Here is a 23,158-nt window from a genome sequence, read left to right as displayed (position 1 = left end):
ATGTATTTATCTCGTGATTTTTAGCCATTTAAGATGTTGCTGTGTTTGGAAAAGTGCTTATTTAATGTTTATTTGTTGAGTGCAGATAATCATTGTTCCAGATAACCAAAGTAAGTTCCAGATGTTAACACTGTTTTCCGGCCGCCATATTTTACCTATTTAGACCTGAAATCAACATTTTTGAGCTTATGCGTTGCGTGAAATTAACATTTTGCGGTTTTGTAAGTGAAATCAACATCCTTTCCGTCACGCGTTAACGTGAAATCAACATTTTGCTGTTTTCTAAGTCAAATCAACATCCTTGCCGTCGCGCGTTAACGTGAAATCAGCATTTTTTACCTATTTAGACCTGAAATCAACATTTTTGAGTGTATACGTTGCGTGAAATTAACATTTTGCTGTTTTCTTAGTGAAATCAACATCCTTGCCATCACGCATTCACGTGAAATCAGCATTTTTACCTATTTAGACCTGAAATCAACATTTTTGAGTTTATACGTTGCGTGAAATTAACATTTTGCTGTTTTCTAAGTTAAATCAACAACCTTCCCATCACGGGTTAACGTGAAATCAACATTTAAACCTTTTTCGACCTAAAATCGACATTTTTGAGCTTTTACGTTGCGTGAAATTGACACTTTGCTGCTTCCTAAGAGAAATCAACATCCTTGCCGTTGCGCGTTGACATGAGTCAACATTTTAACCACTTTTGACCTGAAATCAACAAATTTGAGCTTATGTAAGTTGCGTGAAATTGACATTTTGCTGGTTTCTAAGTAAAATCAACCTCCTTGCCGTCACGCGTTAACGTCAAATCAACATATAAACCTATTTAGACCTGAAATCAACATCGAGCTTATACATTGCGTGAAATTGACATTTTGGTGGTTTCTAAGAGAAATCAACCTCCCTGCCGTCACGCGTTAACGTGAAATCAACATTTAAACCTTTTTTTGACCTAAAATCAACATTTTTGAGCTTATACGTTGCGTGAAATTGACATTTTGCTGCTTTCTAAGGGCCCGGACGCACTAGGCAAATTTTTGTTTATTTTGCGAAAAAATCTGTCATCAATTCCCTGAGACAAGTGCGTCCGGTGATTTTTAGATCTACCAAATTTTGTCAAGGCTTACCAAACTTCAAAGACGCCGTCGTCCTGCCTCGGAGCAGGACAAATTTTTGTCAGGCGTGAAATCTGACAGATTTGTCAATTTACACGCCACGATTTGAAGGAAAATGTCAATCAAGAAAATTTGATCTCTATTTTTAGTCGGAGTATTTCAGTCCGACGCCCGCGAAAATTAAATTTATATTTGCGCGGCAATCAAACGATAAACATGGATGATTCGTACCTCGGTATGCTCCATGACGATCCGTTCGCACAGTACAACTATTACGGTTCCCAAGTCCACGTTAACGTTCCAGCTGCATCTCCAGGACCAAGCTCTGCTCAATTTGTACATCCGTATGTCCACCCGAGTCAGCCGAGTACAAGTACAAGTGCAAGTTTCACGACCACATGTAATCAAATTGAAAGCAGCCAAGCTGAGGATTCAAGAGCAGACGAGAGCAGAAAAAGGGGCAAAGGTTCAAAGAAACAAGCGGCAAAGTACCACTCGTTTGAGCCAGAGGAAGAGCGGTGATTGTGATTGACACTTGTGGTTAACAAATATTTTGCTGTGATTCAGTGCGCCCACGCTTGACAAATTAAAATTTTGGCAGAGACAAATTTTGTCGAGATTTTTGGAAGGGCCAAACAAATTTTGTCAGTCCAGTGCGTCCGGACCGTAAGTGAAATCAAAGTCCTTGCGGTCGCAGCGGGCTGATCCTTTGTTATGATAAACTGAGGCGAGACTTCGACTTATAACAAAGGCTTGGCTTGGCTATTATAACAAAGGATCGGCTCTGTTTATCATAACAAAGGCCCGGCTTCGTTTATTTGAAGGCCTCGGCGGGGAAAAGGGCGCTAGGTATTTTAATCAAAAGTGAACTTTGTCGAAAACGCTCCAAATTTCGCATGCAGTTTTGTTTAGGTATGTTTAACAATGTCCCATAGTTCTTCCGCTAAGCTTCGCTTTCGAGATATTGCGTATGCAGAAAAACCACTCAGTTTTCCTAGCGTCGTCTTTATGAACGAAGCAAAAACCAGCGACAAAAATAAAGGACCACGTTTTTCTACTACATTGAAGACCACATGCAAAAATTCAAGCCCTTTCGCGAAAATTTTTTTTTTTCCACCCAAATCATCACTTAGCATGGTTTTGCACTCACCCCTTCAATTATTACAGGTGTTATAAATTTTCTTTATATTCTCATCCCCTGCTGGCCTGATGACCTTTTGGAAGTGTAAGGAGGCAATAGTTGTTCATACACTTTAGCATGAAATAAAACACACAGTCATGAAAACTAAACTAGGACATGGCATGAGAAAGAAACAAGACTTCTAGCCGACACAAAATTGCTAACTGCACACAAGCCCAAACACAAGTGGCCACCTTACTACCATGACCAAGAATTTTACGATCATTTTACTCTTATTGAAACCATAGATCTCACAAGCTAAGGCCTAGGTCTTTACTCCCTTGGGCTTCCATTGTTTACTACAATGCCAAACTGCCTGAAGAAAACGTAGGCCAGAGTGTAGCTGTAAAAAGGCAGCATGGGAGGGAGGTTTGGAAGGTTTGCAAAATCTATTACTGTAGATGATGATCTTTTGGGGTTTTAGCCCCTTCACTACCAAGGACTTGAAATACATGTATAAACTTCCACAGGAACGTATTGAATAAATTTTAAAAACTGATTTGTAGCCAGGTGGTTCCATGATGAATATAAAAATGTTACACTGGTTAAGAAAAGCTTTTAAAAATCTTCAAAACCCAATGGTATTACCTGTGAAGAAGGCTTATGTTAATAGCCGAAACGTTGGATTTTGTAGTTTTTTAATAACTTTTCTTAACCGGTGTAACATTGAATAAAATGTTGGTTGTCAAGAAGTGATTGCCAGGAATAATAATACCCACAATAATAAATCATATTTATTGTGAAAACATTAATTAAAAGTGCTTCATAGGCGTAAGATAAAAACTGAAATCATAATGTCCCTCCCTGTTTTCACGTTGGGAGGTTCTGATTGTTCAGTACCAGCTACTCAGCACTCCAAGCTGTAACTGTTTTGGTCGCCATGGTGACTGAAAAAAAAAACATTTGGCAACAAATTTTGTAAACAGGTCACCAATTTGGTGACTAGTGCAGCACAAAAAAGGCCAATTGCTCATCAACAAGGTTTTGTAGTTACTTTTTTAAAAGGAAAAATACCTCTTAGTCATCAGGGCTGGACTACATCCTATGTTATGAGTGAATGAGTCAGAGATGTGAGTATGTCGCACCAATCAGATTAGGGCTACCATAAACAATCAATCAGATTGTCACTTGTAAAGGTGAATCATGTGTGTGAAAATAAAACGGCCATCTTTGAAACAAGTATTCTTGTATCGTCCTTATTCCGACATTTCCAATGCTGCACTTATATCAATGGTTAAGGTAATTCCATCGAAATAGAACTCACAACAGATTTTCTCTCAAACTTTGCCTGTTGGCTGCTTATATCGAGGGAACTTAAAATTTGAAATAAAAAAGGGGGTCCCCATATTTATTTAGGAGCAGGAGGACCTTAGAAAAACCCCATAATTCCTGAAATTATCTGCTTTCGGAAACATTTATATTTGAACCGTTCACCTCACGCATTAACAGAGGATAAAAATAGAGAGAAAGTTAAGCGAGAAATACAACAATGGATGTATTGCATAGATGTTAAGGACCAATTTGATGTACGTGCCATTATAAAGGCACTCATATTTAGTCGACAGGGATACAATATGTTCCAAGCATGCAGTGTTCTGGGGCCACATATTATCTTTTATGAGTGCTAGCTATGCTCTCATTTTCCGTGATAATTTTTTACTCTGCAGTAGAAATTGGTCCATATTCACTGTATAGAAAGAAGGTGATTTCTACATTCAAACTAAATAAAAAAATCGTTAGGTCCCGGTACTCATTTCCGACAAAAACACAACGATTTATCTCTCGCAAGCCAAGAGCCACCATTTTGTATATGTTGTGTACGTGCATGTGCTCGTGAGCACGCGCTAATGACGTGAAAATGGTGCACAGTAGGGATGCGCAATGCAATTCTAAGGAATCACCTAAAGGTTATTTCCCACCTTCAGAGGCCAAAAAAATCGTTTTTTCTTTTATTTGACAAAATTTAAGTGCGTCATTTTATCTAGTGTTTCCAAAAGAAAAACATTAAAAATCTCAAAAAGCGGCCAAGTTATTTAGAAAAAACGTATTTTCAAATAAAGTTAATAAACAGGGAAGGTGTCACAATCTTGTCAACGGGCGAGAACCCTTTGTTTGGCCAAACACCTTCGACAATCTTGGCATCTGCTGAAGATCTGGAGCATTCGAATATCCTTGGAGAAAGTAGCTTAAAAATCAAAGTCAACGTCAGCGCAGGCTGCAAACAAGATTCTTCATCAGAATCTGGCGGAAGTGACGAAGAAAATGAAACTTACCCAAGGGAACTCATTTCAGCAAAAAGGGTATTTCTTAAGCTGTCTGTCGATTCCTTAACGTCTTGTTTTTCAGTGGCACATTTCCGCCTTCAACTTTTTTGGCGCAGGTTTTGCCTTTGCCTTTGGCATCTTTGCCCATTACATTACGTCGCCGTACTGAATTGAACTCCACTGAGCGAGATATAAAAAACATGTTGCGATGGGATGCTTTTCCCGGGAAATCTCGATCTATTGTCATAAATACTAAGAGGTCCTGTTGTTCCATTGGTTTGCGGTTTTATCAGGCATGATAATCTCTGGGTGTGGCGCGACTTGTTTACGAACCTTTACAAGCCAAAATCTTGCATTTGATTTTTGGAGGAATACATCCACTTTGAGCGAATTTATAGGGTATGCAGATTTGATGGGTTTTCGTGAAATTTTGCCAGAACATTCCAGAGATAATGACAAACCAAAAAGTGTTGGGAAATTTTGATATTTAACACAGTTTTCCTGTGGCGTCCATTTACACAACACATCTCGCATATTTTTAGCTACTCCATTTTTAGAAGTGGATATCTAGACAACCAATCAGAATATTGAAAAAGCCCGACACACTTTTGTTGATTGATGCCTTGTGAATAAGACTGTGCAGCCATTTTGCTTCTAGTGCGGAATCCGATACCTGATAAATTCTGTCAATAGAAGACGCCTCGGTCGTTTCCCACCTCACTGCCTCCTGACACTTCCTAAAAGAAAACATTGCTGAAATTTTTTTTTATTTATTAAGCTTTCTTATGATATATAGTTTGTTGGGGTTTTATTGAAACTGGCATGCGTACGATTTTTTTCCCAAAGGGCACCTGCAAAGGTGGGAAGTAACCTTAAGCCCAGGACTTTGTAGATGGGTTTCAAAAGATTTCAAAATTCGATAACCAGCCGAGGAGTCATAGTCTTTGGCATATACTAACATGTCATCAAGGCTTTGCTTTTCACATCACATGAAATTTCGAATGAAATGAGTCTTACAAACAACTTGGTGATTTCTAGGACGGCGAGGGAACTTTTGCCTGTGATGATATTCACCATGGTGCCATCAATACCATTTGCATTATGTGCAGTTCACACCATTTATGTTTATGCAAAATCTTTCAGTTTGTCAATGCAAGTCTCGGTTACGTAGCTTTGTTCATAAAGTAATACTGTCTTCTTGTTGAAACATTTCTTGGAATCGATACCGAGATACTCATTTGAAGTGGTTTTCTCTATCAAAACCAAAGAAATTATGGACGGCTAGTAACAAATGAGAACACTGCTGAGTTTTGAAATTTGCTTTTGTTGCAGGTAAATGTAACAAGATATTTTTATTTCTTAGTTTCAAATGGTAACTTGACACTTTTGTTTTTCAGAATAAACAAGCAAGAAGTCCATTTAGTGGCACATCCAGAAACTTTAACTTAACATAAATGTTTGGATGTCTCTTTTGTTAGTGTCTTGTCAGCAGCATTTCGATATCTTGCATTAATAATGGCAAATATTCTTAATGAATATTAAAAGAATAAAACTATGACATTTCAAAGTCTTCTTGGCTCCATTATCAAGTAGAGGTGTTAGCTGTAGTTTCGAGATTAAATACAAATAAAGGTGACAGAGTACATTAAAATAAATGTTTCATTGTCATTGGTGTTTGACATGACAGTGCATGCAGTATATACATGTTTCACTAAATACTTTTGCACGTGTTTGTATTCAACTAACGGATAAAATCATGTTATGAGAGGAGAGGTAGGAGAGGTTTGGCATGCTGATCGTGGTATAACTTTTGCTGTTGGTGTTTAAGCTTCAAATGTGAGGAGACGTGCCTGGTGTTGAGTGCTTTTGGAATAAGGAGTTTCCTCGCAACAGGAAGAACATATCTGGTACGCCTCGACATTAACTGCTGAGCAGGAGAGGCTAGGACTTGATTCCAGAGGTTAAGAAGGCCAAGCAAGGGGTCAGAACAATCCTTCTTAGACTTTTCAAGAAGGCTCTTGGCTTGTTTGACTACATTCTCCGTGAAACCATTAGACTGAGGAAAGTAGGGGCTACTAGTAACATGCTCGAAGCTCCATTCGCTCCCTACTTGCAAATTGTGGACCATTGTCCGTCAGCAACTTGGATGGAATGCCATGAACAGCAAAATGTTGTTCAATCTTCATGATCACACTTTTAGATAAGTCGCTGAGAGTGCTCATCTCAAACCAACCGGAGTAAGAGTCGACGAGTATCAGGTACATCAGTCCACTCCAGTCGAATATGTCTGCACTCACTAAGGACCAAGGGAGGTCTGGAACCGGGTGAATGAGAAGCAGTTCTTTCTGTTGGTGGGGTCGAGCACTGTTGCAAGGCTAGCATGACGCTACGTCAGAATCAATATTGGGCGAGTGTCAAAGAAGGCCAATACACGGTTTCTCTTGCTCTCCTCTTTTTAGCGTCCATTCCAGGATGCCCCTTGTGGGGTTGTGGAGGTACTCCTTACTTAAGGTCTGTGGAACCACAACTCTCAGCCTTTCAAGATGACTCCATGGTCCACAATACGCTCATCTCTGATTGGAAAGAAAGGCTGTGCCTCTGGGGGTACACTCTTGGACTTTGCTGGCCAGCCATTAGAAATGAAATGGGTAACTTTCTACATCACAGGATCTGCAAGAGTGTGTTTCTGAAGTTCGGCCTTACGTGCTGGAGAAATTGATGTAAGGGACAGGATGTCAACCTGCTCATTCATGTTTGGATCAGATTTCTCATCGATGTAGGAGCATGACAGCGTGTCTGCGACGTAAAGTTCAGTCCCTTTCTTGTAGATAAACTTCAAATCATACTTCTGAAGCTGCAAAAGCATACACTGAAGACGAGCTGGGGCTAAATGAAGAGGCTTGTTTACAATTGCTGTGAGAGGCTTGTGATCGGTCTCGATATTAGTTTGCTGACCATAGATGAAATCATGGAATTTTCTGCCTGCAAATGTGGCAAAAAGCAGCTCCTTCTCAATTTGCGCATATTGAGTTTCTGCCTCTGTTACGGCTTGTGAGGCGTGGGCCACAGGATAACCATCCTGTAAGCACGCAGCACCAAGACCACTCTTTGAGGCATCGACAGACAGCGTGACAGGCTTTGAGGGGTCGAAGTACCACAGGACTGGAGGTTGGGAGATGTCTGTCTTGAGGGCGTCGAAAGCTTGTTGCTGTGCTGGCTCCCATCTCCAGTGTACATCATTGCGCAGCAATTCGCGTAGTGGCGCTGTCTTCTCACTGAAGTTGCTAATGAACTTGTGGAGATAATTGGTCATGCCAAGAAATCGACGCAGTGCCTCTGGTCCATCCGATGTTGGCATTTCTTTAATAGCTGCAACTTTGGCTTCATCAGGCTTGAGACCGTCATTTCTGAACTGATGAACATAGGATACTTGGTTAAGGCGAAACTTGCATTTCTTCGGAGCTAGTTTCATGCCAACTTCTTGCACTCTTTCTAGCACTTTCTTCAAGTTAACATCATGGTCTGCTGTTCCCTTGCCACATGCTAGCAGGTCATCAACGATGATGGCACAGGGATACCCAGCAAATAGCTCTTCCACCTCACGCTGGAAGACTTCTGAGGCAGAAGTGATGCCAAACGGCATGTGCAGAAAGCGGAATCTTCCAAATGGTGTGCTGAAGGTTGTGAGTAGTGAAAATTCTTGATCAAGTTTTATTTGCCAGAAACCACTTCTCGTGTCAAGGGTGGAGAATACTGTGGCATTGAACATACGTGATGCAACATCTTCAACCGTCCTCGTAGGATGATGGGGTTGTTTAAGGGCTTTATTGAGATCCCTCGGGTCTATGCAGATGCAAATACTGCTATCTTTCTTCTTCACTGCTACCATTTGTGAGACCCACTCGGTTTGGACAGGGGTGTGATTGCTCCAATCTTGACCATCCTATCAAGCTCTCTTTTAACACTCTCCACCATTGTAAGGGGTATTCTGCACGACGGTCTAATCACAGGGGTTACATTGGCATCAAGCCTCATTTTGTAAACAACGGCTTATTGCCAAGATTGCCTTGGAATAAGTCTTTGTACTCGTCAAGTATTGCTGCGCGGAAAGCATCAGTGGTATCAACCTCATGGACCATGCTGTGCAACTGAATGAGATTCAAGCTTAAAGAGTCCATGAGACCAAGCAATGGTGTTACCAGTTAGTCAATGACGTGAAATTCCAGGTTACAGGACATCGACTGTAAATGAACTTCGAGCTTCACACTGCCCAGGGTAGTTAACATGTCTCCGCCATAGGCAACCAACTACACTGCTTTCATCTTATCAATCTTCTCATTGCGGCTGATCCTTTTGAATATATTGAGTGTGATCACATTACATTTGGCGCCAGTGTCAATGATAATTTCAACTGGTTGGCCATTGATTTCCATTGTGCAGAAAATTTCACTTTTCTTTCCCGGCTTGGATGTAATTGCATCGATAACGAATAAATTCTCATCTTGTCCGATAGGATATTGTGGATTGACCGTTTGGACAGAACGCCTAGGACGCCGTTGAGGATCTTGAGTGTTTGGATGCCCACCATCATGTTTATAACGGCAAACTTTTTCAAAATGATTGGGCTTTCCGCAATGAAGACATTTCTTGCCAAACGCTGGACATGATTTCTGCTTGGCTGCATGGTTACCACCACAATTTTGACAATTTTCGATACTAGGTTTGGAATCTTTCTTCAATAAACCCCCTTTGTCGACACCATGGACCTCTTCCTTTGGATCACTGACTTGGTTCGACGAGAGCTCGGTGTTGTTTCTGTCTGATAATTCGTTGGCAATGCCAATGTCAGTAGCGCGATTGAGTGTGAGATCCCGTTCTTTTAAGAGTTGCTTTCGAACGTGCCGAGAGCTGACACCACATACAATTTTATCACGAATAAGCTCATCCTTCAAAATGCCATACTCACATGTATTTGCTAGGATTCTGAGATCAGCTACAAATGACTGAAATGATTCCCCTTCTTTCTCGATTCGGGTGTTGAATTTGTGCCTTTCCATAATGACATTTCCACGAGGGTCGCAAAATTTCAGCAAATTTTCTTTTCAGCACTTCGATACTCTCGCAAGATTCTGCTTCAACTCGAACGGTTCCATCTTCGCTCAGTACAGCGTAAATAAAAGATTTCTCCTTTTCAATCGCTTCTCTTCCTGCCAAATTCAAGAAGATGTACGCTTTGGTTCTGTCATCCTTTTCTCCGTGAGCGGTGGCGATGAATATTTCCACCTCTTGGGCGAAATGTTTCCAGTTTGGCACGACACTACCCTTGAAGCTCAATGGTTCGGGTTTTCGGAGACCATCTGCCGTAATTGACTGTTAGATTGTCAGAGAGACCAGGTAATGCGGATTCCCTTTACTCCTGACACCAGTTTTCAAGAGATGACCTTTACTCATCGAGTCCATTTATTCAACTAACAGATAAAATCATGTTATGAAACTGATTTGCATTACTCACACACATTCCACGCACATTCCACACCCACACATTAACATGCTCATTCCACAGTATTGAGTCTGACTGCTTGTTTAACGAAACACTTATTATTCTAATGTACTCTATCACCTTTATTTGTATTTAATCTCAAAAAACAGCTAGCACCTCTACTTGACAATGGAGTCAAGATGACTTCAAAACGTCATAGTTTTATTCTTTTAATATTCATTGTCAAATGTATTTCAAAATGTTCTCAAATATTCTTAAAAATGGGAATTTTTAGCAGAGATTTTCTTAAAGGTTTGTGGTATGGAAACTCTCCAAATTTTCCTGAAGACTTCATGGCAGCAAGTTAAACTGCAAATTAATGAGAATATTTTGAGGCGACACAGTGGTTCTTTGGTTTTGAAACAGTAATCCTTGCGCAGTTAAAAGAGGTGAACTTATGTCTCTCGTAAAGAGATGAAACATTTTCTGTAACTGACTTTTTGCACCAAAAACAAACTCAGGCGTTGGGAAGGGTAACATGACAATAAATGTGTGACAAGGCAACTTCCAAACTCTGCAGATCTCATGGAATCTTATAAAATTTATACAGTTTTCCATGCATGTGTCTGGTTGTTTCAAGTCTCAAGTTAGTGCTGTTTACCTTTAATGTCTTCTCATTATTAATGGGTTCTGAAATCGATATTAATTTGAAGGGGTTTCGTGGAATATCAAAACTGAAAAAATCTATGATCATTGCTGGCAACAGAATAAAACTACCCTACTGCGTGACGATGTTATAATTAAATTGGTTCTTGTTATAAAATGAGTCAGAAAAGCTATACAGAAACAACACTAATCTGCAGTTTACCATTACTTGGATTAGCTACTATTACAGACATCACATGATGTTTAGCTGTCTTGCTGGTAACAGTTCTGTATAGTCCTAATAAACAAAGCCACTGACCGACTGGTAAAAAAGTAGGCTTGATATCACATTTCCTAAAGTGCAAATTCTTAAGGTGGCTCCCTACAGTATCAACAACATCTACCCCTATAGAAGGATGAAGAACTAAAAATGATTTTTTTGTTTCACCTTTGGGTTTAAGCTCCTGGCATTTGCACTAAAGATTAGCAAGACACCAAGGGTTTTGTTTTCGTTTATACAAGTGCATCGCAGACTGTTGCCATGGCAACAACGAATCGTAAATATAACCATTTTTTGCTATTTTACACCTATTTGCTTCCCTTTCTGAAGTTACCTTCTTTAAACTATATCTCGAAACTCGGCAGTCTTGTGAAAACGATTTTGGACAATACTTTAATTTGCAAAAGTGAAAAGTTAATCTTGTGGATTCTTAAAAATTTTACAATTTCCTATTTTTGATTAAAAAAGAGAAATCCTGAGATAAAATTTTGTTTCAAAATGATATTGTAAAGTAGGCTTTTATATCATGAAGTATACAAACTTTCACAAAATTTCACCAAAGAAAACATGAGAAAAGTGAGCATGGTTTTTCTTCGTTTGCTTCTTTGTGACGCCATAGAATTTCAAGATGACCATGTGCGCATGCGTATCAATGGCCCACTGCCGTCAGTGGCGTGTTCGAAAATTCTAACAACAAGGTAAATTGTTTTGAGCTCTTATGTCCTACCTAAAAGCTATTTTTGGAAATATTATGACACATGTTTAGAGATGGAAATTTAAGCGAAGGAAATCTTACCCTATGGACAGCTAGCACATTGGATATGAGCAACGACGGCTGCTAAAATTCGGTCAGTGCGAGTAACTCATGGTGATCTTGATGTTGCACATGATGGTGGTCTCGACAAAATTGCGATGACTCCTTCTTGCCTGTAATGGCTGTACACGTTCTTCAAATCTTCATATGCCAAACCACTCCCGGCAATTTCTTCTGCTATGCTTTTCGTTATGGCGCCATCGTTTCTTTCTGGATTGTATGGCTTACCACGGAAGGATTGCAATATTTTGTGGCGACCATCAAGATAACCAAGTCCTCGAATGCATGATTTGTGTCGGTGAGTGACGAGTTTTCTACGATGGTCTTATTTGACATTTCCAATTTTGAAGAAAAGAGAATATTTCTTCAGGCAAGAACATCTTCCAAGGCATCGTGTGCCTCGAAGGTTTGATTAAACAGGGTCTTGTAGAGAGAGGGCTGATTAGTCTTCGGAAATGTGCCATTGGCATTCCATAAAGCAGTAAGTTGACTTTTAATGAGGTCTTTGAACAGAGAAAGAGAATCAGCAAACTAGACATTCATAGATTGCAGCTTTGAAGGGAATTCCTTTCCAACATTTCTTAAAAGAACTGGAGTGTCGAACGTGGAGGCATTGTGTCCAATGAGAACCATAGGGACTTGTTTGTTGGTGGTGTTGTTGGCTATGTTTATGGACTGTGAGAGATAGCCCTTAAATTGAGCAATCGCAGTATCAAAAGGTATAGCTCTTACAACTTTGTCATCCTTGTACAGTTTATGCTCTCCGTTGAACTTTACTATTTTTAGTTTATTGACTTTTGAAGCATGCAAATTGATGTCCTGTGTGGGCATAATGTAGACTGAGAACTTGTGTGAAGCAGATTTGTTAGTTACTGATAGTTGCCAGATTTCGGCAGATTTACCAGTTGCATTTGTTTCGGTGTCAAAAATCAAGAAGTTGTAGAATATGTTATCGTTGTAGTTAACTTGTTTTGCTACAGGCCTAAGGGTAATCTTGGGCGCAAAGTTCTCAATGTCTTTAAACTGGTTTGGTAGCATTGCCATTACACATGCTTGACAATAGGTAGTAGTAGAGGACATGATAGATGTCAAGTCAAAGTTTAGGCCAATACCTGTTTCATAAGCTTTGCCCTCTTGAGCTTCTTTCCTGGCTGTCTGTGAACACTTTTGGGAATTAAGTTGAGATCTTCTGTGTTTAAAATCCACAGTTGATTTTCTGATTTTATCATGAAGAACTTTGGTTGTCATTCTGTCATTATACTCTGTGCAGTATTTTCCAGGCTTGATATTGAGTGCTTCAAGGGTTTGGCTGACATATCCATATCTTAAGTTAGTTTGTGCAACTTTGCACGCTACACGAAAGTCATTGTTTTTGCTATCTGCATAGAACTTGATTTTTGGATATTTCGAACCAACTACACTGTTTAGAGCTTCGTTCCTTTGTGAATTTGTCACGGGGGCTAATTTGTCAGCCACTGCATCAGTAATCACCGAATATGTTTTCAAGGGCAGATCTCAATTTGTCTCCAAACAAGTCTTTCCCATATGGAAGGTCATGATGTTTATATGAAGCTGCATCTTGCTTGAATTTACACCACTTATTGTCACAGTTTTTATGGTCACCAAATGCATGGGGAACAATGCAGTTAATGGTTGCCTTGATTGCTCTTGCATTTCCTTTGTTCTGTGCAACACCATAGGAGAAACATTTTACCAGGTAATTTATTACCTTTTGCAACAAGATGGAGCTATCAGGAAATTTTGCATTCTGGCTTAAATTATATAATCGTGTAGTTAAGGATTTCTTCATATGTATTATATCACTACACTCCATACCTCCATAGGAGACTTTCTGTCGAATGTGAGCCTCAGTTGTGGAGTGGTCATCTCCAGTATAAAAGGCATACTTCACTTTCTTTGGGGGGGCATTGTTAAACATCTCCAAAGCTGAGGCATGCTCCATTGCCGTTGATGAAGCATTGTGATTTTTGTGACAATCATGGACTTTAACTTTTTTGTTGCTATTTTCCCCGTGGTCACAGAATCTGCAAGTCTTGGTTCATGTAATGTAATCCAAAACTTTACCAGTTGTAAGGCTCATTACTGCTGCATGACCAGTATGTTAATTATGGCCTTTGTCCCTCTTCTGCCAGCCCATGTCAAATGAGCAAGGAACTGAAACCAAATTATCCTTATCTAGGTGGAAGCCATCATTAAGGATTTGTGCCTTCTCATTGCTTAGTGCCTCTTGACAGCTTGCTGTGGCCACAGTTTCAATGATTTTACCTACTTCCCTTTCTCTCCGTTTAAATGTGGAAGAATTGATAGTTGGAATGTTACTAGTTGACAGTACATTGTCGATGTTCATTTGCCCTATCCCAGCAGGCAGACAACCCAAAGTAACTCTGGTGTTTATATCAAAAGGTGAAGGTCCACGCTTGCCACTTTTTTGTTCCCCAGAAGTTTAAATCTCATTGGTTTTGCCACAAAATGTGCAGGGTATCAAGAATGTACTGGCTAGGCCATGTTGAATCTCATTCTTCACATTGCAAAATGACAGTGGACCTAAGTGTGTTAATAAAAAAACTTAACTTGGAACTATAGTACTTTTGTGGTGGGATAATAAGAGATACATTACACCATGGCTAAATTTGGTTTGTGCAAAGCTTAGTTTCTCCACTTAAATAATTCTGAAAAAATAATGTAATCAAAAGCTTTGAACAATACTGTATTGTATACCAACTTTTAGACATAGGAAAAAAACTATGAAATGGGTTTCCTGTGATTTAAAATTAAATAAATCTCTGTAGGGGCTTCTGAAGATGTTTAGATGTTTATGCTTGTAAACAATGTTGCCTTATTTCTGTTTTGTCTTCTTTTTGGGGGGGGGATGGTATTTGCGTTCATTGTTAAGAGGGCGATTAGATTCGGAAATTCAAAAAGAAGTGAATTAAAAAAGTTGAGGAAAGAAAATGCTTTTCCTATATAAATTGCGCTTGTTATCATCTAGATCTTCTAATGTTACCTGAATGGCAAAAGTGACACTGTTTGATATTTTGATGGAAGACATCTAGATCAATAAGGCGGGTTCCATGTGGAACAGACTCTTCTTGTAACATGGCAGCCTATGAAGAAGTTCATCACATGCGATTTAGATTTACTGACTTCCGAACTCGATTTATACTCTTTGCATGAACAAGAGCAATGCTTGAAGAGTTGTACTTTACCTTTGCACCTCTTGTCTGACATTTGGAAGGTGGCTTGTTTTCATCTGTGGCGCTTTCAAGGACAAGTTTCCTTTTAGCACTCCAAGATTTTAACGTCTCTCTCATGGGGCCAATGTTCTTTTGTTGTTTCATTTTTTTAAAGCACCCATTCGTGCACTGTCAGCTTGTTGGACAACCTGCTGTTCGAACTGGGGAGTTACATCCTGGCTTATTCCAGATTTAGCGGGATTTCATTTGAGTTTGCTCCACAAACACCACCAAAGACTGCAAATACATGAGGTAACAAACTGTGCTGTTTCGCCCCATCCAAGTAATTTGCGTGACTATTGGACAAATCAATTGAAGCTACAGCAAACCTCTTATGTTTCTCTTTTGTATTAAGTACAGAAGGGCAGTGTCTTCTGTTTACTCGATAAATGTTTTGAAACTGGAAGAGACTCACGTAACTGCTCTGAAATTTTTTTTTACAAATTTGGACACCATGTTTGTTGACATTTTATTGCGTGATCTCGCGCACGACTTTTGCATAGATTTTTTAAAGCTCGGGCCATTGCGATTTCGAAACCAGTTCATGCGTGGTCAAAAAACTATAAGGAGCCACCTTAAGTTGTTTTCTTATCTGCTGTACATGTTGGATTAAGCTTATCATAACTGTCAAGATTCCACCGAGGGCTGGTAACTCCAAGGGTGTTTAATTCACAAAAAAAACTTAAGCACACCTTCTGTGCTTATGTTTGAAGTATAATTACCAAACCTAATTTTTGTATGTTTGTCTTTCTTACCTGCTCCTTTTTTCTTTCATCTACTTTCCTAACAGCCTCAGATGAACATGCATCATTTGCATCTGTGTATAGATACACAGCTGGAAATTTTTGTCAAGAGCACACAGGTCCCAGATGTTGTGTTGCAAGTGCAATCACTGCCCTTTTTCAGATAATTTCCACTTTTTCAAGCTATATTCTACCAAAAAAGAAGATGGTGTTCACTATGTTTTCTACATGTAGGAAAACAATGCCCTTTTGAGTTCTAGAAAAACTGCTGAATGCACTCTTGTTCTGCTTGTGCTTCCACTAGCAATTTTTCTAAACCTCAAATGTGCATTATTTTCTTAGAGAATATGGAAAACCATCTTCTATTAATTTTGTCAATTAAAGTCAAGGTTATAGTAATACTTCTAACCTCTCTTTTAGCCTTTGCAACAAAGCATTCATCAGTCTTTTCAAATGCTTCTTTCAAAGCCAATGTTGGGTCAGTATCGATGTTTTTGTTTCTTGCCAGATGACAATGAAGGTGGGTGGCAGCATAACTGGAAGCATCAACTCCACTATGGCCATCATAAACAGCAAAGAAGGCCTGATTCGTGTACTCCTTAAAATGAAAAAAACTGAAGTTATAAATCCAGATCTACTAAGATCCAGTAGTTCGATTGACATTTTTAAACGGCATTTAAAAACATATCTTTTTAAACAAGCTTTTTTAACTCTTTTAATTTTTAGATGATTTTTTAAAATTTTTTTTTCCCCTTCCCTTTTTTAGCTTTTTAAATATTTTTTTATTTAAGGTAAAGCACCATGGACAAATAGTGGATTGGCGCTATATAAATATTTTATTATTATTATTATTATTATTATTATTATTATTAAATCATATTCTGAAGTACTTAGTCACTGCAAAGTGATTTTACGCTGTGAAATTTGTTGTTCATGGTTTATGTCCACGAATCTATTTTACAGTTAAGCTGTATTGTTGCAGATACCATAGGAACCACAGCAAGTGTCCATATTTTTATGGTGTCACTACGCGGCAAGTTAATGAAGAGTAAATGTATGAGTTATTCAGGACCAAAATCACAATCTTCAAACTAAGTATAATAATTCATGACACAAAATGGAAGTAATTCACTGGCTTGTTGAATGTAATAACCTGTCTGACTTGCTTGTAATCTTCCTAGTTTTGATCATTTTCATGTTTGTGTACTTGCTTGCTCTTTCCTGGATTACATGCTGGGTATCTTCAAAAGTCCTTGAATCAATGTCTTCAATCCGTAAAAGGTTGATCTCAACTCCTTGAACATTAAACTGCATCTGCTGCATCTTGCTGAGCTCCAAAAAAATCATTTTGAAGAGAAGCGCGTAGAATTAAAAACATGTAGAATAAAAAAACCCCAACAATTTGGCTTCTCCTCTTCAGTTTTGAAACAGGCCCAGCTCTAGTCGAATTTGTTAAGCCAGCAAGTGCATTTTACTTTTCATTTGGGTGGCTGAAAAATAGTTTCAGTTGAGTGAAAACGTCTTTGTTTGAATGGAAAACCATTGCCCGTCAAAATCCAGGAACACTGAAAGTTTTTTTGGTGACTTTCTAAACAATTTCTTTTTAATTGTATTAAAAACACTTTTTATTTTGCACAGTGGCGCCTAAGTAAGCTCATGCTTCTACCAGAAAACTTGTATGTTTTGCCCACGATCGACACAGGGATTTAGTTGCTGGCAAGGGCTTCATTTTGTGGTAGAAATAATAATAATAATAATAATAATAATAATAATCAATATTTAAACAGGGTGACCCCTTCAGTCGCAGGACTGGTATCAACGGGGGCCCTGTATAACGTAAAATAAAAAGAGCATGTATAAATAATATATATCTATAAAAAAAATAACTACTTTAAAAGATACGCTGAAATGTTTAAAAAATTTAAAAGCTTAAAAAGGTAATAGCGTTCTCATAAAAATTGGATATAGAATTGAAAATGTTCTAAAAAATAACCTAAGAAAAAAAATCGGAGATAGCCTTGAAACGTTCCTTAGGTGGTAAAATCTTTATGTTCGTTGGAAGGCTATTAAATGTGCATGCACCATGATAATAAAAAGACTTTTTAGCGACATCTAAATGAAATTTAGGAAGTATAATGTCAGTGATTGACGATCTGGTGCATCTGTTAAAAACATGTTGGTTGTCGCTCTGGCAGCGTAACAGGAAATAGTCTTTAAAGTATAAAGGAACTTCTCCGACCAAGCACTTGTTAACTAACAGTGCACAGTGCTTTTCCATGGTTTTTGTAAGAGAGGGCCAGCGTAGGTTCTCGAGTATTGTTTCCGTGGCTATGTCAGGTTTAAAACCGTATACGATTTTCGCAGCTCGTCGTTGCAGGCGTTCAAGAGTCTTTCTGTTAGTGCTTCCCAGAGGGCAAAAGCACGTATCACAATAGCTTAATATCGGTAGCACCGTGGACAAATAGATCTTATTTGCTGCTTCCGTGGTTAAACAACCTCGTAATCGTGACAGGAGGCCAAGTCTGCTAGCAACTTTTGACCTTAAATAGCTTATGTGATCGTTGAAAGATAAACACTCGTCTAGCAAGACTCCTAGGTACTTGAACGACTTTACTTGGTTGACTTCCTTTCCTTCCATGCAAAGCGGACTATGAGATTCAGATCTGACTAGCCTTTGCCGAGTTCCAAATAAAACATACTCAGTTTTCTTTAGGTTGAGGAAAAGACCGTTTGCTGTTAACCAGTTAGAGACGTTATTGAGATCAAGGCTTAAGTTCAGCTGTAGTTGGTCAATGTTTGAAGCAGCAGTAAAAATAACGGTGTCGTCGGCATATAACATAACACTAGACAGACCAACGGCCAAAGGAAGATCGTTTATGTAAAGAATAAACAAGAGAGGCCCTAACACGGAACCTTGAGGTACTCCGCTACTGATGTTGGCGGCAGAAGAAAGGTGATTTTCAATGGACACTCTCTGAGTCCTGTTAGTGAGATAGCTCTCAAACCACGAGAGAGGCTGGTCTTGAATTCCATATCTGTACAACTTGTTTAAAAGACCGTCATGAGGAACAGTATCGAAAGCCTTTTTCAGGTCAATAAACACTGCCCCCGTCAATAGCCCTTTGTCCATATGACCACGAATTTTATCTGTAAGGAAGGTAACGGCCAACTGAGTTGAATGATTTGCGCGAAACCCCGATTGATAAGGCGAGAGAAGAGAGTTTTCTGATAGGTAGCTATGTAGCTGATGGAAGACAGCTTTCTCCAGAATTTTCGACAAGATCGGTAAAATTGATATAGGCCTGTAATTGTCCAGATCATCTTTGTTTCCAGATTTGAACAAGGGTACAACCTTTGCTTGCTTCCATTCAGACGGGACTGCACCAGTTTCAATAGAAAGATTTATCAAATGTCTTACACAGTCAGCTATCACAACTGCGCTGTCCTTTAAAAGTCTAGCAGGTAGACCATCTAGACCTGTAGCTTTCTTGAGTTTTAGGCATTTAAGTTGCTTAAGCACAAACAGTTTACCCACTGCTGTGAACTCAAAATGATTCTTTGTAAACAGCTCCTCGGTTGTAGAATTAAAAACTGGTCTTGCATACCGGCATGATTCAAATAACTTGTTCACAACAGAAGTAAGGTAAGTGTTAAACAATTCTGAAATGCTTTGTTTATCAGTAACAATCTTGCCCTCTGCCTTGATACAGGTCGGAATAGATTTCTGTTTCGTGTCCGGCATTATTTTCTTCACAGACCTCCAGAAAGATTCAGAATCGCCGCTGTTCTCTTCAAGTAGTGATCTACTATAGCTTTCCTTAGCACGTTTAATCCTTGCACTGACTTTGTTTCGGAGTAATCGATATGCGGCCAAATCAGTGTCTAATTTTGATCTACGATATTTCTTGAGACTGGCATCCCGAGCTCTCATCATCTGTTTGATTTCCAGTGTAAGCCATGGACAATTACGTCCTCTAACTTTTTTGTCGATTAGTGGAGCATGTTTGTCACATTCAGCCGTAAAGTTGCATTTCCACAAAGACCAGGCTTCTTCGACGTTAGTCGAACTCAACACATCATCCCAGGGGATTTTCTTCAAATCACTGCAGAAATTAGTTGGATCGTATTTAGCATAATTCCTGCACTTTATCACACGAGGTTGTTAAATATACGGCTTCTTTTTGCGTACAGCTTCTACAGCAGTAATACAATCATGTCAAGTTTGTTTTTGTACAGTGAAACTGGTAAATGCTTGCAAAAAAACTGCTAAAATTTTAAGAACCAAACACAGCATTTTTGAGTTGTACAGGGCTATTGTTAGTTGTAGAAAGAAATTTGATTGGGGCAGATTTTGATCACCTGCTAGGTAACCATGTCTGAACGATGAACAGGTATCACAAAATCAACAAAACAACAATATAATTTATAACTTTTGTCGAGCTTCATCTAAACACTTTTATTTCACACATGTCCCCAAAATTTACTCGTTTCAAAATTCGTTTTCAAAAATTTAGTTGGCGGACAGCTTGCCTGGGTTCTTGCCCATGGGGCAAATGAGGAGATAAAGTTATTTGCACGAATGGAAAATGCACTTGCCCCAGACGAGCAGACAGTGGTTTTTTCAAGCCCTGTGGAGGTGTTCAAGAATTACTTGGTGTCTGATATAGAAAATCTGAACAGCATATAGTCCTAGGAGATGTGTGTTAACAACAAAACAATATTAATTTTACATTGTACAGTACTCAGAACCACACATGTAGATTTATTTCCATCTACCAATATCTAAAAAAATATATTATTTGAAGGATAATAAAATAAAAGAGCCTCAGGCTTGTCCATAACTTGTTCCTGAAAACTAATACTTATATAATATCCATGACTAAAATGGATCAAACAAATGTTCAGTCTACTGACTGAATGTGTCATCCAATATCAAAATAATGGCACAACTTTATCACACGTCCAGCATTACTATCTAGAGAAGAGAGTTACCTGTGGAAATCCAAACATATTGTTATACTGAGGAAAGATAACATGTTTATCCTCCATTTTCCTCCTTGTGTTTTTAATGGCATGAACATATGATTCATACAGCATCTTTGATCTATAAAAGCATGGAGGTTCTCTGTCCCACTGCTTGCAAACCTCTATAACTTTGTTTATAACATCTTTGGCAATTTTGGGGGCATCAAGCACTGGTAAAAGGAGAAAATACTGTTGAATAGTTGAATCAATAGCATATATTTATCATTTTACCCATGCTGTGACTAGTGTTGGGAATCAGTTGAGATTTTGTATTCAATAGTAAGCCTGTAACAGAGCACCTGTACTTTCCCATTGATAATAGTGTTCAATGCTACATGAGTTTTCTGGGAATTTTTCCTGCATCAAGCAAAATCGACTTTTGAGTTTGTTTAAATTTTCAATCAATGTTCAATAATTATAATTATAATTGATGATCGGCACACCACTAATTAAGTACCTTAATTTTATCACTGCCAGTATTTGTTTGCTATTAAAATTATTTCTTAGAACTGTAATTTCAGTATAAATTTATATCTTTTTCTCTCAGTCTTTTACGGTCATTTTAGAAAAGACAGAGCTACATATAATACTACAGCCATACATGCACATGACACATACTATCTATAGCCCTGAACATTCCTAGACCAAAAACATCTAAAAAAGATATAAGCATATCTGAGTACTCAACAACTTACAAGTATCCTCTGATTCATCAGTTCTGTAGGTAGAAAGATCTCTTTCAGTGATTTGCTTCACAGCAGCATGAGTGAGAAGCGCTGTGACAATTTCTGGAGCTTCACTAAAAGATTTAATTAAGAAAAAAGAAACTCATACAGTCATTTAAATATGTTCCTATTACAGCATGGCATTGTCCCTGCATTCTGCATGACTCAGGCTGAGGGACTCTATCACTTTTGTTCAATTAAGAGGTAATCATTTGTGTAGGTCCCTATCAAGTGGTTCTCAGTTGATTCAACCATTTGTGATTACTATTTTTGAGTGTATGTTATGGGCGGGTTGATGGATGAGTGAGTGAGTGAGTACACGAGTGGGTGACTGAGTGAAGTATGTATGTATGGCACACCAATCAGATTGGGCTACTATAAACAACCAATCAAATTGTCGCTTGTAAAAGTGAATCATGTTTGTGAAGATTTCATCCTGATTTTAGAATGGCCATCTTTGTTTTTCTATAAACAGAAACAGGTATAAGTTTTGGCCTTATTCCGACATTTCTGATGCTGTGTTTACTGTGGTTAAGCCCAGGACTTAGTAGAGGGGTTTCAAAAGATTTCAAAATTTGATAATCAGTTGAGGAATCATAGTCTTTGGTATACACAAACATGTCATCAAGGCTTTGCCTTGATGACCTTTGTGAATGCAAGTCTCAATTAAGAAGCGCCGTTTACAGAGTAATACTGTCTTCTTGTTAAAACGTTTCTTGGAATCAATACTGAGATATTCATCTCTGTCAAACCCAACAAATTATCAACAGCTAGTTATGAATGGGAACACTGCTGGAGTTTTGAAATTTGTTTTAGCTACAGGTAACTGTAACAAGATATTAAATGGTAACTTGACACTTTTGCTTTTCATGCACAAGTAGTTTCAATTAAAACTGACGAATCAGTGACTCTTGTTCACATGGTCGGAATAAACAAACAAGAAGCCAATCTAGCGGCACGTCTCTTCAGAGGCATTTTAATATCTTACATTAATGGTAATTGAAGGCTTTCGTGCAAAAAGGGTGTATGTGACATTTTGGGCTGATTTTTATTTTTTGCAGGATCGAGCTAATTTTGGCAGACTGACTTGTTTTGACATGAAAAGCATCATTGCATAATTGTTTTTGTTGATTTGTGCTTCGTTTTTGAGAAATAACGTTTGCAAAAAAAACTTAGTTTTCCAAGCAGCATCTATTGGAGCGAATCCTTCCAAGGTGGATTTTGACGCAGTGCCAACTTAAATGGTTACTTTTAGCAGCTTTGACAGCACGGTATTTTTTAAATAGATGTTTTGATTTTTGAAAGAAGTAGAGAAATAGACCGGAAAAAAAATTGACAGACGTCGTATCGAACCGGTGTCACGACAAAACAAACTTGCATCCAGCCAGTTCAGTGCCTTATTCACTTGCTCTAACGAAGCAACAGTATGAGAAACGCGTAATTAGATGAATAGTAAAACTAGTCAGTCTGCCAAAAATTAGCTCAATCCTGCAAAAAATAAAAATCAGCCCAAAATGTCACATACACCCTTTTTGCACGAAAGCCTTCAATTCTTAAAAACCGAAAGTTAGCAGAGATTTTCTTAAAGGTTAGTTTTATGGAAACTCTTTAATTTTATGTTTGAAACT

General features: G+C 38.5%; 3 protein-coding genes across 3 annotated transcripts in view; all 3 read right to left on the bottom strand.

Annotated features, from left to right (window-relative positions):
• LOC145462403 (protein phosphatase 1F-like) overlaps positions 1 to 23,158 on the bottom strand; it is a 32,039-nt gene that overhangs the window by 2,979 nt on the left and 5,902 nt on the right. The window contains exons 2-4 of the mRNA XM_081445926.1: positions 21,501 to 21,604; positions 20,773 to 20,975; positions 16,190 to 16,378 (exon numbers count right to left, since the gene is read on the bottom strand). Of these exons, the coding sequence (XP_081302052.1) occupies positions 16,190 to 16,378; positions 20,773 to 20,975; positions 21,501 to 21,604 (496 nt within the window). The remainder of the gene's footprint in view (positions 1 to 16,189; positions 16,379 to 20,772; positions 20,976 to 21,500; positions 21,605 to 23,158) is intronic.
• LOC145462488 (uncharacterized) lies at positions 13,263 to 13,747 on the bottom strand. Its single transcript, XM_081446024.1, has one exon. The coding sequence runs from the start codon at positions 13,744 to 13,746 to the stop codon at positions 13,264 to 13,266; it is 483 nt and encodes a 160-aa protein (XP_081302150.1). The 5' UTR covers position 13,747; the 3' UTR covers position 13,263.
• LOC145462495 (uncharacterized) lies at positions 13,706 to 16,097 on the bottom strand. The gene is made up of 3 exons (XM_081446032.1): positions 15,011 to 16,097; positions 14,809 to 14,908; positions 13,706 to 14,348 (listed from the first exon to the last, which is right to left on the bottom strand). The coding sequence occupies exons 1-3, from the start codon at positions 15,140 to 15,142 to the stop codon at positions 14,248 to 14,250; spliced, it is 333 nt and encodes a 110-aa protein (XP_081302158.1). The 5' UTR covers positions 15,143 to 16,097; the 3' UTR covers positions 13,706 to 14,247.

The sequence above is a fragment of the Orbicella franksi genome, chromosome 12 (genome assembly GCF_964199315.1).
Source record: "Orbicella franksi chromosome 12, jaOrbFran1.1, whole genome shotgun sequence".
In the NCBI taxonomy this organism is placed as follows: Eukaryota; Metazoa; Cnidaria; class Anthozoa; order Scleractinia; family Merulinidae; genus Orbicella; species Orbicella franksi.
The sequence above is the reverse complement of the archived record's forward strand: the minus strand, read 5'-3'. Positions and strand labels throughout refer to the sequence as shown.

Coding starts and splice junctions, on each gene's coding strand:
- LOC145462495 (XM_081446032.1), bottom strand. CDS start 15,142: ATGAAACAACAAAAGAACATTGGCCCCATGAGAGAGACGTTAAAATCT. Junction 14,909..15,010: donor GTCAGACAAGAGGTGCAAAG/GTAAAGTACAAC, acceptor ACTTCTTCATAG/GCTGCCATGTTACAAGAAGA. Junction 14,349..14,808: donor GTGTCACTTTTGCCATTCAG/GTAACATTAGAA, acceptor TAACACACTTAG/GTCCACTGTCATTTTGCAAT.
- LOC145462488 (XM_081446024.1), bottom strand. CDS start 13,746: ATGGAGCATGCCTCAGCTTTGGAGATGTTTAACAATGCCCCCCCAAAG.